At 37.8% G+C, this 17,406-nt stretch overlaps 2 protein-coding genes across 3 annotated transcripts; both read right to left on the bottom strand.

The window, feature by feature from the left end:
* Positions 1-438: 438 nt before the first annotated feature.
* On the bottom strand, positions 439-16,293 carry LOC120590273 (olfactory receptor 51E2). Of its 2 annotated transcripts, none has more exons than XM_039847899.1 (2): positions 16,108-16,293; positions 439-2,737 (listed from the first exon to the last, which is right to left on the bottom strand). In XM_039847899.1, exon 2 carries the CDS (start codon positions 2,686-2,688, stop codon positions 1,726-1,728), a length of 963 nt encoding a protein of 320 aa, XP_039703833.1. In that variant the 5' UTR covers positions 2,689-2,737; positions 16,108-16,293; the 3' UTR covers positions 439-1,725. The 2 variants fall into 2 exon arrangements, with proteins under 2 accessions (XP_039703833.1, XP_039703834.1); XM_039847900.1 differs by having other exon boundaries at positions 439-2,636; positions 16,108-16,240.
* LOC120590274 (olfactory receptor 51F2) lies at positions 9,475-10,419 on the bottom strand. The gene has a single exon (XM_039847901.1). It carries the CDS (start codon positions 10,417-10,419, stop codon positions 9,475-9,477), a length of 945 nt encoding a protein of 314 aa, XP_039703835.1.
* Positions 16,294-17,406: the final 1,113 nt, after the last annotated feature.

Below are 17,406 nucleotides of genomic sequence, written 5' to 3'. Positions count from 1 at the left end.
ATATATATGATTGGAGGGGCTTTCTCTAGGAGAGAGGTCAGGTGTCTGAGGTTTTCTCTTCTTAAAAGAGAGCCTACAGGTTGGAGTCTCTCCCATGGTTTATTCACCCAATTCTCCCACTCGAGATGTGTTCAATGAAGCTCCTGAGGGAAAACATAGGCTCAGTGACTGTAGTCAGATTTCAGCTTCTCAGCAGACCTTGAGAAAAGATGCATTCAGTACCTTTATAGTTATACAAATAATACCTGGTGGGAAAGAAGACCAGGGAACCTCTCACATCTCCAAATCTGAGTTTATAGGATTCTATAAATATAAATGCAATAGGCATAACATTGAGCAAAATTTAAAATAAAATTTTATTATATATTACACCTAAGTTAAAATTCAGAATAAACTAAAAAAGAGAGACATAATTGAGAAGGTGTAAGAAATAAATAGACAAAAATATTCTCCCTTTATCTGTAAAGAAGAAGGCTAGAGAACATGAAAGGTGACTGTAAAACATGAAGAATAATCTGAATTTGTTGCCTACAACAAAGGCATCTCTCTCAACACAAATGTGGTCATTCATCTTATAAGGCACACAGCAGAGAGAAAACAGGATTTGCACAGGCTGAGGAAATAAATGGCAGATGTTAAACAGGAAGCAATATAATGTAGAAATTAAGTAATTGTATTTGGTTATCAAATTTAATTTCAAATCTTGGCACAGCACCCACAAACTATGTGACTTAGTTACCTTGTTAACGTAAGCCTCATTTCTCTCACTTTTAGTGAGGGACAAAAATGATACCTACCTTATAAAGTTGTTGTGAAGATTGGATAAAACCTGTAAAGCACTTATCTTAGAGCTTGGAACATTGAAAGCATTCAAGATATATTTCATTGGCATTATTATTTAGGGCTTAGATAAATTCCCAGGTAATGTACAGTGAATCAGCAGTGTGGTCTGTGACAAGCTCTGGTTTATGTAAATTATCAGTTCCATTTTCCCATTTTAAAAGTTGTACATGTTAAGTAAACAAGACCACCATAATGAAGAAATTTTTAAAGTAGGAACAAAAATAAGTCACTAGTAATTTGAGCACATTTCCTTCAAGGCACAGATTGTTTTTAAAGTTAGTTTCAATCCTTTGTCTTTATTGTTTTTCTTAACATTATAAGCATGTTTCATTTAGGGATATTTTGTTAGGATACATTTTCAAAAGTGAGACTTCAACATTAAAGCATATACTTTAAAAAAAATTCTTGCTGCATATTGCCAATATACTATCAGTTATTATGTTCAAGAATATATATTTCAACACAATCTCCTTCTTCATTGTTAATTTTAATTAATAAAAACTGCTAATTTGATAGGCAAAAATGCTGCCTAATTATTGTTTTAATACAGATTTTTTGGATTACTAGTCAGATAAAATAATTTTTCCCTTGTTTCAAATCCAATTTTATTTTTTGTCATTCTTTTTTATGTCCCTATACTACTTATTGGAGTAGCAGTGGATTTTCTAATTTAGACTTTTTATATAACAAAGATAACAATAACATTTTGACCTATGGAAGGGAATCATGATATCTCCCCAAATTTCACTCTGAGCAGAGGCAGAATTTGGAGCTCAAACCAGAGAAAAGCATTGTTATGTTTACAGGCAACTAGAATTAAGCTATCATTAGGGAGTCATTATATCAAGTCATTAAGGATAAGGGAAAGTGGAGTGTTAAGGGTCACTTGCCTCCCACAGCCTGAAGGTCCTTGTCACAGTTGACTTTGAACATAGCTAGCACCCGAGTCCTGATCTGTTTGGTTTTGGCTCCATAGATGATGGGATTGATCACTGGAGGCAGCAGTAGGTAGATATCACCCATGAGAATGTGTACAATGGGATTGAGGCTGTTTCCAAAACGGTGCACCACTGAGAGGCCGATGAGAGGCACATAGAAGGCCAATACCACACTGATGTGTGACACACAGTTTCCAAAGGCCTTGGCCCGCTCTGACTTGGAAGGCAGTTGTAGAACTGTTCGTATAATCAGAAAATAGGACAAGGAGATGAACATGACATCCACGCCCATGATCAGCAGAATGGCGGTAAGACCATAGACGATATTGGGTAACGTATCTGTGTTGGCCAACTTCATCACATCCTGGTGTACACAGTAGGAGTGTGAGAGCACATTGGAGTGGCAGAAGGCCAGCCGCTTGATGAGCAAAGGCAATGGGATAAAGAAGAGGGACCCACGGACCACCGCCACCATGCCAATCTGGGCTGTTACTGTATTGTTGAGCACTGCAGCGTGGCGCAATGGGTGGCAGATGGCTATATAACGGTCAAAGGCCATGGCTAGCAGGATGGTGGACTCGATGGCTGAGAGAGCGTGAATGAAGAACATCTGGGTAATGCAGGCATCAAAGGTAATCTCTCGGGAATCAAACCAGAAGAGGGCAAGGATCTTGGGCATGGTGGATGTGGACAAGGCCAGGTCGATGGCTGCCAGCATACAGAGAAAGAGGTACATGGGAGTATGTAGGCTGTGTTCTGTCCTTACGATAAAGACCACGATGCAGTTTCCAAACACTGCCATGGCATACATTGAAAGCAGGGGGAAGCCAATCCAGAAATGGGCTTCTTCAAGTCCTGGAATACCAATAAGCACAAAGGTGGCATGTGTGAAGTTGCAGGAACTCATAACGGCACCAAGAAAGGGGCACTGGAGAAGGTGAGGTCACACTGGCAGCCTGCTAGGACATGGAGCACAGTCAGAGAGGCCAGTCCTGGAAACCTGGGAACTGAATGAACCTTAGCTTTTCTTCCCCTACCCTACTCCCTCTTCCAAGCCATTTAGGCTCCCGCATAAGCTCTGAAGCCCTCTTCCAAAGTATAAAGTGACAGCTCAAATTTATTTATCAATTACTACTCTCAGGGTCTATTCACATTTTTAAAAGGGAACCTGGGAAAAACAATGCTTATCCCAAAATCTATCCTTCCCAAGTTCCCTCATACTTCTTCACCTGGCCCATACCTTCATTGTATGGATACCAGGTGGTCTTCTTCTCAGATAAGTGTTAAGAGATATGCTATTGGGAACCCCTTCCAGTTAAGACTGTGTTCTCTTCTTCTCTCCTCTCCTCTCCTCTGCTCTCCCCTTCTTTCCTTTAATTATTCATTTACTGCAAAGTATTTACGTATATGACCAACGATGTACAAAGCTATTTGCTAGAGGGTGCTAATACAGAGGTTAAAGGATCATCTTTTGCCCTTCAGATACCCTGCTTAGGATAGAAGACAGAGAAGTAATTATTAGAGTTTTGGGATAAATGTTAGCGTAAGGTGTACATTTAACGCATGGGAAAGAGAAAAGCATGAAAAATATGATCCTTCTGTTCAATATATTGAAACATCAGTAGAAATCAAACAGATAGAAAAGGGAATAAAGGGTATACCAAGCCACTGGGGATAAAGGTGTTTTTTTTGTGTGTATGCAAATATTCAGGATTATAGGTGTACAGATGCGCCAAAGTCTAAGGTCAGTGTGTGTCTGTGGTTGGGGCAGGGGCTTGGAAGAAACACAACAGCAATTAAAAAAATATTAAAAGAAAAAAGCTAAGAAAAAAGATTAAAAGTCAATTTATTAAGGAAAAATAGGAAACTCATCTGGGATCATCAAGTGCAAGGAAGTAGCCCATCTAATGACTTCTCTGGAGATAAAGAGACTGGTGGAGCGTGTGGTCTCCAGCAGATCCTAGCTGCCTGACATGGTCCCTGTGAAAGCTCTTCCTGCTCTTGACTGATAGGTTCTTACATACCTACATACAGCTTCAAGGCCACTCTCATCGCCCCAAAGGAGAACTTGGGCTGAGTGCTGATACTCCTAGAGCTTGGATTTCCCAGAAACTCTGCCAACAAGTCATTCATATTAATGGAAACATTTCACTTTGGAAACCCAGTGTTACTCTGCTCCTACCACCTCCCCGAACCCCCAAACTTGGGCTTTGACCTCATCAAGCACTTTCCTTGCTAAGCTCCTAGCGCCTTGGTCTTTGGAGCTAATTTTCTCTGAAGAACCAAGGCCTTGGCTTCAAGAAGAGCTGATGAATCTTGGGAATAAGCTCTGCGGGAGTCTTCATCAGTGGTGTTCAGGTTAACCTGTTCACCTCCCCAGGATTCTTCCTGTCTCCTAACCTGGGTCCTTACTGCAACTGGGAGATGCTCTTTCATTTAATCTCAGTGGAAAGGGTTTGGAGACCAGCAGTCTTAATGTATAATATAATCAGATGAGAACTAAAAGATTGGACTTGAATTATCCCTATCATGGATAAGCGAAGAAGAGCAGATCCAGGGTTTAATCATTAGAAAATCCACATCTCTGACCACTATTTGCTCTTCTCCATCCTTAGAACTTATGCAAAGACATAACAGCTACTTTCCTTGACAAATACAGATCCAAACTTTGTACCCTGGCTGCTGTCAGAGAATAAAAAGCCATTTTCAGAGGCAGATAATTGCATCCTACAATGAGATGAAAGATTTCTTATATATTGTAGCCATCCAACATCTATGTATCTACCATAAATAGCTTGGTGAGGGAGATTCAGAAATCTGAACAAATCAGGTTGAAAAATATGGAGTAATGCTAAGGAAACTCCCTGGAGGGAGGCCAGATCACTGGACCTTTGTGTCCAAGAGAAATGGAGCCCAGCTGAAGAAAAGATCAGGCATGGAGGGGAGCAAGGGAAGCACAGTAACATATTTCCCCTTTCTCAAGGCCCCCTGCCTGTGCTACTGCATGCAGCACTGACAAATATAAGGGTTGCTGTTGGTCATAGAGTCAGATACTGTCCTGACCTCTCTCTGTGGGGAATCTTTTCTGCTTTGCTAGAAGCAGTCTAAGACTTTGGGTCATCATCTTGTCTCTCACTTATCTACCCCAAAAGACCTCATGTCTTCCTTCTGTGTTGCCTGGCCCTCTGCCTAAAGTGACCCCTAGCTAGACCCAATCTCCACTTCCCTTTGGGTCTGAATGTGCTTGTTGTATTTATACTCACTTGCCTTTCTGGACTGTCAGCTAATGCTCTGGGACATTTCTTCTTAGCCCCTGAAGGTGTGGGTGGCACTCGAGGGCTTCCCTCTGCCCTGTATAATGCAGTTTGAGGGGTCTTCAAGGTCCCTTAGGATGGCAGGAGTTTGGGCTACCTGACCCCAGATGAGGGTGCACTCACTTGAAAATAATGCAGTCCTACTGAGAGGGAGAAGCTGGAGTTGGCTCGCCCTTTCAGGCACAGGCTTATTTATAATGCTGCCCAGGAGTTCCATAGAAACAGGTTGTGGGAGCATAGACTGGGGTCCCAGGGGCTTGGCAGACAGGGGACAATAACACCATGTCCTCTTGTGTGTCACTCCCACAGGTTCCCAACTGTTACTGCCTGGGATGGGCAATCACAAAGGGCCCACTGCCTCTGCTGTCACTCCCACATTTACACATATAGGGCTCTCTTGACAATTTATCTTACTCTTCCAAGGAACTTAAACTCCCATAGTCAGCCACAGTCAATGCTTTTCCTCATTAGCCACTTTGCCAAAGTACTCCAGCTAATGTACCTATATTGTTATGTCCTTGGGCTCTAGGAGTTCACATCCTCTTTCAAAATCAAGAAGGGTACAAAAAAAGTAGGAAGCCCTATGTTACAATAAAGAATAGATGAGATAAAGGCTCTTTGCCTTGGGTCATACAGTGAATTGGTAATAATATTGGTTGGAGAACTAGGTATTCTGACTATTCACATTCAAAGAATATTTATCAAGGGCTTACAAAATAAGAAAGATAGATAAAAGCAAAAACAAAAATTCCCACCCTCATTAAGTATACATTTTATTGAAGGGGACAGGCAATAAATGGAGTTAAAATGAAAAACCAAATAGGATGTTAAGTATTCTTGAGACAAAATAAAGGGAAGATGGGAACAGATAAATATTAAGGGGGCAGTTGAAATTTTAAATAGTTTCCAGGGAAGGCCTCACATATTTAAGGAGAAGCTTGAAGGAGTGAGAAGTAGATCTATGAAGATATTTGAAGAAGGCCATTTCAGGAAGAAGATACAGAAACTACAAATGAAGTTTTTGAGAAGGGAGTGTATCTGGTAGTTTAGAACAACAAGGAGGACAATGTGTGTGAGCAGAGCAATAAGGGGGAGAGTAGTAGGGAGACAGGTATTGGGGAGTTGAATCACATAGGGCCTTAAAGGACTTACAGGACATTTAAGGGCTTTCGCTTGGACTCTGAATTCAAGTAGCTATAGCAGTGGTCATGTGTCTACTGCTGCTCAGGCTTTTAGGAAAGTCTCCAATTCATTATGAGCTTGTCCACTTTAGTCAGAACATGACATTTGCTCTGTAGACCACCCATCCCTGAGGTGTCGGAAGTACCCACTCCCTAGGTATGGAAGCTTATAAGTTTCAAGGATTGTTGGGCAGTGGGCCTGTTCACACAGTAGTGTAAGTGGAGTGAGGTGGGGTAGAAACATTGGCAGAAGTAGTGTAAACATCTTGGTTGTCTGGTTCTTGAAGTTCTTTCTTCTCTCCATTTTTAAAATTCTAAGTACCCCCATGCTTCTCTAGTCCATGTCGCACTTTCTCTTTCTCTGCTTCCTTTCTGCACACACCATCTTATGTTATGTTTTGAAACAAATAAACAAACAAGCAAATATACAGTCTGTAAGTCCACATCACCTGAACTTTTTCATTTAGTTCCAACAGTGAATAAGACACAGTGCCTGGTCTTGAGAGGTGGGCACAAATGGTTACAGTAGATTTGAAGAGGAGTGTCGTGCATGAGGAAGAAGCACAGGGAGATAGATGCAGGAGTGCCTGGAGAGGACACCAGACAGACTTGAGAAGTCAGAAAAAAGTTTCTGAAGTAAAATTACTTCTATGTTAGGAGAAGGGAACAGCTTGTCAAAGGCTTGAAAGTGAGATAGAGTCATCAGGGTTAAGGGAATGCAAGTTGTTTGTTGTGCCTGGAGCACTGCATAGAGAGACAGTAATAAGGCTTGACAGTAATAAGGTAAATAGAGCCAGGTCATCAGAGATTTTATTATTTTTACTATGTGGCAGACCTAGTTTTAAGATCTGGAAGACAGCAAAAATAAAGCAATGTCCTTATTCTCAAAGACCTTACCTTGTAATGGGAAAACAAGAAAAGAAATAAACAGATATGTAATATGTTGGCGGGTGAAAGTGGTAGAAACTAAAAACAAGGTGAGTAAGGAAGAGAATGACTGCAGACAGGAATTGAAGGAGAGGTGCTGTTATTTTTTATGTCAAGGGCCTGGTCATAAGGTGACACTTAAGAAGAGACCTGCATGAAGTGAGGCAATAAATCATGTGGGTATCTGGTGGACGAACATTTCAGGTATAGAGAGCAGAAAGTGTGAAGGCTGATGTTGAAACATACTTGATGAGTTTAAGGAAATACTTGAGGCTGTTGTGGGGGTAGTAGAGTGAATAAAGGGGAGAGCTGTAGAAAATCAAGTTGAAATGATGGAGAAGAGCCAAATATGAGATGCAATGACTGTGGATTTTCTCTGAGTAAAATAGGCCCCTGGAACATGTTGAACAGAGGAAGTGACATGATCTGTCTTGTGTATTGAAATAATCACTCTAACTAATATGAGAATAATAGACTGTAAAGGAAGAGTGGATGAAGAAAGATCCACCAGGAGAGTATTATATTTCAGGTCCAAGATGATGATGGCTTGGATCATGGTGGTTACAGTAGAGGTGGTAGAAAGTAGTTGTATCCCAGATATCAATATCTGGACTATCTAGAGTATCTGGGAGTAAGAGGTGTAACGGCTAACTCCAAGTGTTCTTTCTCAGTAACTTGAAAGGCAGATTCTGAGTTATGGAAGACTGTAGTTGAGCATGTTTTTCCTTGATGTGAGTATTAGGATGTGGTTTCTGACATGATGAGTCTAATATGATTATGAGACATTCAAGTGGAGATATGGATACACAGGCAGTTAGACATGAATCTGGAATACAAATATTAATTTGGATTTATTATTATATAGATGGTAAAGCAATGAAGCTCGAGGAGATGACTGAAAATGGAACTATAACAAAGAAAAAACAGATCTGAAAACAAAGTCCTGGAACATTACAGCATGCAAAGATTAGGGAGATGAAGACTAACAATAATTAAGACTGAAAATATTGTTGTAAAACATGCTGAGGATTTTGACATCATTCTTATTATTGTATAGCCAGTAATGTAGTCACTTAATAACTTCTCTGTAGATATGAATGACTGCTTCTACTTCCTTTCTGGATCTGATACTAGTTATAAGGCTCACCTTTACTGAATGATACTAATGTGTCATTGAAATATGTACTTTAAAAATTTGAGAATTAATGGATATACCCAGGTTGAAAAAAATAACTTGCTAGATTAGGCTATTACATGAAATATGTGCCACAAACTAAAACATTTCTAATTACACAAATTATAATTCATTTGCAATCTGTAGTCACTTTTCAGTTTCTGCTGGGAGAGAAAATTGACGAAGGGTGGAGAGATATTCTGGAATATGCTTAGTGGAGAAAAAGCATCTGGAAGAGATACATTTCTGAGGTTTGAAGATTTTGTTTTGGGATCTTCCATAATTTGGTTGAAAATTTCTAGAGGACAGAGTTATGATTTTTATTTTATTTTTGCTTCTTTATGTCTCCCACTATAAATTACACATACTGATATATACATACATATATGTGTATATATACACACATACACATATATACTATTTATATACATATATAATTATATATATATAGTTCACATTATAGGCAGCAATATAACATTAAAGTTAAGAATATAAAGGACCCTGCAGTCATTTTGCTTAGATGTGAGATGTGATTGGTTCTGTCACTCACTAGCTGTTTAAGCAATCTACTTAACATTTTGTGCTTTAATTTGTCATTGATATTAAAAGTAACCATCTTATAATGTTGTTTAGATATCAAATATGTTAATATATGTAAAAAATACCTGCAACCATGACTAGTCAAAAGAAATAAAAATTTTAATTAAAATTATTATTACAGTTAAGAAATACTGCCTAATTCTCATAAAGAAGTGACGTTTTTGTGATGTGTCCCTCTAACTGATGTGAAGTGGATGAAGTAAGAAGAGAAAGTCTGTTGGCAGGATGAACAGCAGTTTAGAGTGAACAATAACAGGGAAGAGAAATTCTAGACTTAGGGCTTTAGGCTGTTCATCCTTGCCCTTCTCGTATCTCTGTCTTCTCATTTGTAAAATAAAGAGGTCCAATTCATAGATAATCTAAATGTCTATGAAATGTAGATATCTAAATGTAATCCAGCCTTAATTTTAAATTTTTGTTCACTTAGCTTCAGCGAACATCAGTTCCTTTTTTAAATAACATAACCTGATGTAGACTGTATCTAGAATTCTATGATTCTATGTGTCTTTAGAATGGAGAATTTTTATCATAGCCCTACGTATCTGTTTGGTCTTCACACTGTAAATGATGGGGTTCATCACAGGGGGGATCAGCAGGTAAGTATTAGCAATCATAGTATGAGCATAGGGTGGGGCCCGTTTCCAAAATCTGTGAACAAAGGATAAACTAATCAATGGAATATAGAAAATAGCAACAGCCCCAACATGTGAGATACACGTACTGAAAGCTTTTGTCCTCTCTTCTGGGGACACAATGCTGAGGACAGTCATAATGATCAAAACATAAGAAAAGAGGATGAGGATTGAGTCCACACCAACAGTAGAGATCATGGCTGTCAATCCAACTGCATTATTGATCCTGGTGTCTGTGCATGAGAGCTTCATCACATCAGGGTGGAAACAGTAGGAGTGATGGAGCACGTGGCCACGGCAGAAAGACAGTCTTTTAAGAAGGGCTACCATTGGCGTCAGCATTAATGTTCCCCTGATGACAATTGCCCCTGCAATTTGAGCTATTCTGGAGTCAGTTAAAATGGTGGCATACCTGAGAGGATTAGAAATGGCCACAAAACGATCAAAGGCCATGGCCAACAGTACTGAGGATTCCATGACAGTGAAAAGTTTAATAAAGAACATCTGTGACAAGCAGGCATTAAAGCTGATCTCCCTGGCGTTGAACCAGAATATACCCAACATGGTGACCAGGGTGGATATAGATAAGCCAAGGTCAGTGGTGGACAGCATGGAGAGGAAATAATACATGGGTTCGTGGAGGCTGGGCTGAGTGACAATGGCAAAGAGAATCAGGCTGTTTCCTGAGAGGGCAGTTACATAGAGAAAGCAGAAGGGAATGGCGATCCAGGTGTGAAAGGCTTCCAGTCCAGGAATACCAGATAGCAGGAAAATGATGGAAGAGGATGTGGTATTCTGGGAGTTGGACATGCTGGACTAAAAGTACAGAATTCGAAGGTGAAACTCTGTAACAATAAAACTACATTTTAAAAAAATTAATCCAGTTATGAATAATATTATTGAACCCCAAACCAACCAAAGATGAATATCTGTATAATACATAAATATGATTGGCTCATTTAAATTGATAAAAGTAAGATTTCAATTGCTGTAGCAAGTACCATTTAAACTTTATTTTTATTTTTATTTTTTTGTTTGTCTCAGTCCATAATTTTTGTTCCTTTGGGACCTTTGTCGGTCGCTATGTTTATACCATACAACCTTTCCTTTCACTCCTCTACTCAGAGGTGATTAGACTAAGTAAAGACACTATCCAAGATTGGCAAATAATATTTTATTCTTTTTGGAATGTTTTAATTGTGATAAAGATGTAGCAGGTTAGTTTTTTTGTATAGTTGTCATTGGAGAAAACTAGATTGGGGCTATGGAACAGCAGTATTACATCGGCCATAAGTATAGAAAAGCAAAGACTCTTAGGGAATTGGAACATATTGAGGAAGAGATACTTATAATAAAAGTAACACATATGAAATAATAAATGGTTTAGGCCCCAGTTAGTCATGTGAAGATGTCTACAGTATCTAACCTTTACAGTGACACTTAGACGGCAGCATCTGGTGTCACATTTGGGAGAGATGGAGAGTTAGAACACAGACCTACCACCATAGGAACAGAGGCCTCTTCCCCCACTTGACATAATGTGCTTCCATGTTCGAATATATTTCTTTCTTCAATCCGCCTGAAGACTTGTTCTCCAGAACAGATTTTCTTCATTTTGTTAAGACATACTTTTCAAAAGATACCTAATACAATATTACTGTTTTGGAGGGAAAGATATAACTTTATGGCAAACAGCACATTTCTTTTTTCATTGAGTAGAGAATTGCAAACAAAGCAGGTGGGTATGTATGAGTTGGGAGAGTGGCCAGGGAAAAAACAGAGACTAGGGTTGTGGCTGGAGGGGGCTCCAACAGTGAGAAGTAGCCAGCGGTAAGGTAACTGTTCCTCAGGGAAACTAAGCGTTCCTAGGCCACACAAGTTCATCCAGATAAAGTGCCACCTCAAAGATTCTCTTAAGAAATACTAGTTTAAAATGGGGAAATTTTTAAGCATAAAATTAGAGGAAAAAAAAGTGTTAAGTTACTCCTAGGAGTTAACCAAAATATATAAACTATAACTTTAGAGCTTAAAGTTTAGTGAGACTATCCTCAGGGAACCAATGAAATTACTGTCAGCAATGAATTATCAAATCTCGTAATGGAAATAAGAGTTAACGAAAAGGGAACATTTTTTGACACTACTTCCAATAACCCTTTATCGAATGTCATGAATACAGCAGGCATTATACAGAAATGAAGTCTTGCCCAACTGGCATGAATTTCACAATTAATTATGAAAGTTCAAAAGGTTAACATATCCTGTTAGCACTTTTCATAAATAGATTGGTTTCTGAAAAACGTTTTTAGGAACTATAGTTTTCAAAAATACATATTGATCAGAAGGATACACTAAAAATGTATTTATTAAATGAATAATACTTATAATTTAAAATAGTAGGTTTGCCTCTCATTCTCCATAAATCTTTGACCCATTTATTTGCTATTAATTCACAGAACTTGGGACTCAGTTTTTGAAGTTAACTTCCTGGGGTTGCTGGGAAGTAATTATCAAAAAGGGAACATTTCATTCTATGTACAAAAGTTTTGGGGGTATTTGGTGAAGGCTATTCAGGATAATTAGTGCTTCAAAGACTTCTACATTTTGTGTAAGTTTAGAAGAAATATTCCCAGGCTTTTAAAATGGCATATGTAAAAAGCATCACACCAGAATGAACTTATAATACCTCTTCCTTTGATCTTGCCTTACACGCTCAGAGATATTTACTGAGCACCTACTTTGTGCATGTTGCTATGTCAGAAACTAGGCACAACATAAACAAAATCCCTCTTAGTTTGTAATCAAGTGATGGAAAACAAATAGTGCTGTTCATAAATAACTTTAATACCTAATATACAATGATGAATAATAAAAATGATTATGGGAGTTCAGAGGTCCTCATATATGTTTATTAATTCTGGCAGCTGTCATGATGATTTTCATAATGATTATCATGATGATATGCAATGTTTGAGTTGTAATTGTAACTTTTCTCATTGCGTTCTAGGAAATTTTTAAATAAAATAGTTTTTAAAAGAATAAATTGCTATCTGAACACATTCTCTTTCATCCTAACTTCTTCATGGCTCCCCTTACATTATTAATTAATCCAAACAATTTATTCATTGCTCATTTTCATTCTTGTCAGTTTTTTCCCTTCTTTTTCCAGATGAGAGATCAGGAGAAATACATAGAGTATAGGTTGAACTGATCTGTGCTGAGCCCGACAGAAGAGAACTCCCTCAAATTCCTTTCTTCTCATTGCTCTGCAGCCACTTTCCTGCCCCCTCTCTTCATCTACACTGTGCTCAGACACAGGGGAGACCTTATTCCCTTTCATAGCCAGTAACTCCACCTAAGCTCTTGATCATCCATCAAAAACACTTAGTTTGTTTCAATATTAAACTGAGAGCTCACTCTGTGTTATGTCAGCACTAAAGATATAAAGCAAGTAAAATAACAGTGGTTTGGTGCCTCAGAAAACCAGAGAGGTTGCCACAACTTTATTCGTATAAGGCTGAAAACTTATCTTTGATAAGAGACCCGTGAGTCTTATGAAAATAAAAAAATTACCAATTTGGAACTCCTACTACAGGCCAGGCACAGTTTTAGGCACATATCAAAGGAGTCAGAGACAAAGAAATGCTGCTAGTTGTAGAGTGCACAAGGATAAGATGATTCTAAATGGTAAGACGGAAATAATGTGGAGTGACAGATTCTGAGTGTGCATATACAAAAATGTGTCTGTGTGTGTACCAAGAAACATTAATTTCAGGAAATCTTAACAGAGTAGATGAAACAATGTAAAGTTTTTATGAATGGATGTGAGTTCACAAGGGTGAAAATCATCTTTGTGACATAAAGACACAAGCTGAGACTGAATAAAATAACAACAAAATACAGTTTTTTTTTTTTTAAAACAACTACAAGAAAATTGATATGTTAGAGCTTTAAATATGAAGCTGAAGAAATCGGCAGGGGTCAGGACATGAAAATCTTGCATTCCATGGAAAGGACAAAAAAGCTTAGATTTTAGTTGCAGAACCTCAAGAGTCTGGCGTGTCCAAGTATTTTATGAAGAAGTAAACAAATCATTCTCCATCTCTTCTAATATAATTCCAACAAAATTCTTTGCCTTCTTTAGTATCTTATTTTATACCATCAGCTCTCTTTGTGCATTCTACAACATTCAAATTTTACCCCAATTCATTAATGAAAGCTTCCCACACTTATGTAGGTATTTTCAACACACATCAATTCAGCTAAGATACATTGATCATTTCTTATAACTGGCCATTATGCTTAGCTAGTGAGAGCGGTGAGACATAAACCCTGTCTGCCTTCCATTTTCTGCCATGTATTTTGTGACAAAAAAGTGTTCTTTGGACAACCTAGTTTTGTTTATTTCCTTCACTTTCAGTAACCATTTGGAATCTTTCTCCAATGACTCACAGGAAATTCTCCAACTGTCATCAATAACTTTTCTAAATACCAAGTCCCAAAATTTATTTTCAGATTTGCATCTCTCTCTCTCTCATCTCATTTTTTTTCAATGTTGACCACCTCCCCTTTGAAACTTACTCCTTCATTACCTTCAATAATAGTTATTCTGTAGGTTTTTCCCCATTACCACACAATATTTTTGTTCTCTGTCTATTAACTGTGGTCTTCTTTAGGAGTTTGGTTTTCTTCCAAGAGGTCTCTCTTTTCTTGTTTACCATGTATTCTCACTGGGATATCTTAATTATTCCCATTGCTTTAAATAGCATTTTTTTTTTAATCTAGATGACTTTCAAATCTGAAATCTAATGATGGCCTCTCCTGAGTTTTATGTTTTAAAAGTTGACAGGATTTATAAGGTTGTGGCAAGATTTCTGGGCTTAAACATGAAGGCAGTAACAAATCATAGAACTAGAGTGAGGAGATCAAATCAACAATTTAGAAAAATAAATGGCAGTAGTTTGAAGAACAAATTAAAACTTAGTAGCCGTGAATAAAAGGTGAATAAAATTTTTATCTCCCCCTGAGGTATATCTTCACTCATTATCCCTCAGTTACCTCAACCTCAGTATGAACCAAACAGAGCATGTTCCTTCCCCCATTCCAAACCTGGCTCTCTCTCCTATGCTTTATTTATTAGTAAATTATGTCAAACTCTAGCATATCATCTAATTAGAATTACCTTCCTCATGCACACAGACATATGGAACACATTCTTCTCCCTCTCTCTCATCCTCTACATACAAATATTCTTTAACTTTTTTATTGATTCTACTTCTGAAATGTCAAAAACTGGAGCCTACATGTGAAGACTAAGTACTTGAAGCTGTATTTTAGTGTGTTTTCTTACATCAAAAAAATGTAATTGTTCATATAAAAATAAAGAAGAACTAATAGTTATTATTAGGGGGAGGCACTATAATTCCCTCAAGCTACTCTTTTACACTGCTATCGCCCTCAAATCTGTTTAATTCATCCTCTCTAATCCATGCACAACCTTAATTTTCTCTTGTGAGAAATAAGCTACAGTCTCTTCTGTCCACTTAGATTGCAATGATGCTCTTCTTCTATTTCACTGTTACGAGCTGTAGCTTGTGGTTATGTCTTTAACTGCTGAATTAGACCCTACGGTATTATTGCTATTGTCCAAGCCATTGTCAGTGGCATGGCTATAGTGTGTGACTGATCTGGGTCGAGATCCTTGTTCAAATACTAATTAGTTTTGAAATCTGTACAACAATAATAATGAAAAATGTTACTCATAACAATGGCTACCATTTATTGGAACTTGTTCCATGAATGTTACTATGCTAAGCACTTTATAAACATTCTCTTTTAATTCTTAGTCAACACTATGTGGCAATTATTATTAAATTCAGTTTAAATTCATTTCATTCTGATAAAGAAACTGAGTGTCAGAGAGTTTATGAAACATATTCAGGATCACACACAATGTCAGAGCTGTGAATGTCAGAGCTGGGATTCTGAACCTAGTTCTTTTTAATTCCAAGGCTCATGCTCTCAAAAACTATTGTATCGCCTGCAAGTAATATAAGTTTTCTTTGATCTACTTTCTTCATCTATGTGATAGAATATGCATTGTGCCTAATGACAGTGCCTGCGATGCAATAAGTGTTCAAAATTTGTATTTTTTTTCACTTTAAGTAAGAATCATTGGGCTTAGAAATGGGTTTTCAGCCTCTGACGACCTCTTTTGTTTTATCAAGCACCCAACCACTATGATAAACGTATTAGCACACTGATTAAGTCATTTGACTAACGAACAACCAGATATCTAGCCCACACCAGGCAGAACGATGTGCCCATTCTCTACAGATATCCTGGGAATAAATAATTCTACAAATTCGAATCACCATCCACCGAAGTCTACTACCTCACTAATCTAATTTTGTACAATGTAAGGAAATTCTTCCCTGTGAATAAGAAAGCTTAACTCATTCTGAGTAGAGTGTTTTCACTGAACAAAACAATTTTACTTACAGAGCCCATACAGCGGTTCTGTCTGTCCCTCTCAGGCTGACTCAGAAGGCTGAGGAGGCTTTAAATTCCATGGGAAATCTGAGCTGACCAGGAGATTTATTTCGCCTTGTCAGAGACCGTCACAGAGCTGAGAGGCCAGTTCCTGGTGGTGGTGTAACTCACTGTGTCTCCAGCATCTGGAGATTCCCAGAAGACTTCATTTGCCTCATACAGTCTTTTTATATCTGTTCCATTATGCAATTACTTATTGAGGCTATGTACTTTGTGGACTGAAGTAAATTTTTTTTTTTGCCCTCGTGCCCTTTTAGGGAGGGCTTTTTGTAAAAACAGTTTTGAGATATAATTCACATACCATAAAATCACCCATTAAAAGTGTATAGTTCAATAAATTTTAGTAAATTCACAGTTATATGACAGCTATCATCACAGTCTAATTTTAGAAGATTTTTATCTCTCCAACAAGAAACCCCATGTCCATTAGCAGCCACTCTGAAGAATATTTTTAAAAACGAAATTTTAAATGTTGCTAAAAGGCCTCTCCCTTTATAAGTGTAAATTTCACTCTACCCCATAACTTCTTAGCATCTATTGTTATTCACAGCAGTCACGTTTCATTACCTTATCTGTGCTTCTTAGCATTCGCTCTTTACGACTAGGAAAAATGTAATTAATTTATCCATACATATATCTGGTCAATATTTCATAAGACTGTCCTATTTTCCAAACATCATGCTAAGATTTTTTTTTTTTAAAGAATACAACATAGTTCTTACTGACCAGGATCCCTCAGTTTAATGTAGAAAACAGACAGGTTAACCAATAATTACCAATGCTGGTAACTAATGATAAGGTGATCTTAGAGGCATGAACCAAATGCTTGATGAATATAGCAGGTAAAAATCTCAGCCCACGACTTAGGTGTACAGAAATAAAGTTTTATTTACTTTTTCATAATTCAACCTATTTTCTATTTTGAAATCTCAGCCCACTAAGTGGAGGAAAACTATCCACAAAATTTGGGATTTTCCTCACTTGTGTTCAAATGTTGAGGATTTTATATTGTACCACAGAATTTGGGTAGGTGGGTGATGGATGTGGCCAGTAATATCATCTGATGTGAGGTTACTATTGTTCTCTTTAGTCTTTAGTAAATAGTACTCACAGATTACTGTAGACTGTTCACCTTCTCTACTTATGGCCCCTTTAGGTCCTCAGCTATTCCCACATTTCTAGACCATTCTTGAGCATTTGGGTCTTGATTTCTGTCACTTACACTCTGTATACAAACCTGCAAACCCT

Source organism: Pteropus medius, unplaced genomic scaffold (genome assembly GCF_902729225.1).
Source record: "Pteropus medius unplaced genomic scaffold, Ma_sr-lr_union100, whole genome shotgun sequence".
In the NCBI taxonomy this organism is placed as follows: domain Eukaryota; kingdom Metazoa; phylum Chordata; class Mammalia; order Chiroptera; family Pteropodidae; genus Pteropus; species Pteropus medius.
Note: the sequence above shows the minus strand (reverse complement) of the source record. Positions and strands in the feature narration are given on the sequence as shown.

What these genes read in the sequence shown, in the direction of transcription:
- LOC120590273 (XM_039847899.1), bottom strand. Translation starts at nt 2,688, where the DNA reads ATGAGTTCCTGCAACTTCACACATGCCACCTTTGTGCTTATTGGTATT.
- LOC120590274 (XM_039847901.1), bottom strand. Translation starts at nt 10,419, where the DNA reads ATGTCCAACTCCCAGAATACCACATCCTCTTCCATCATTTTCCTGCTA.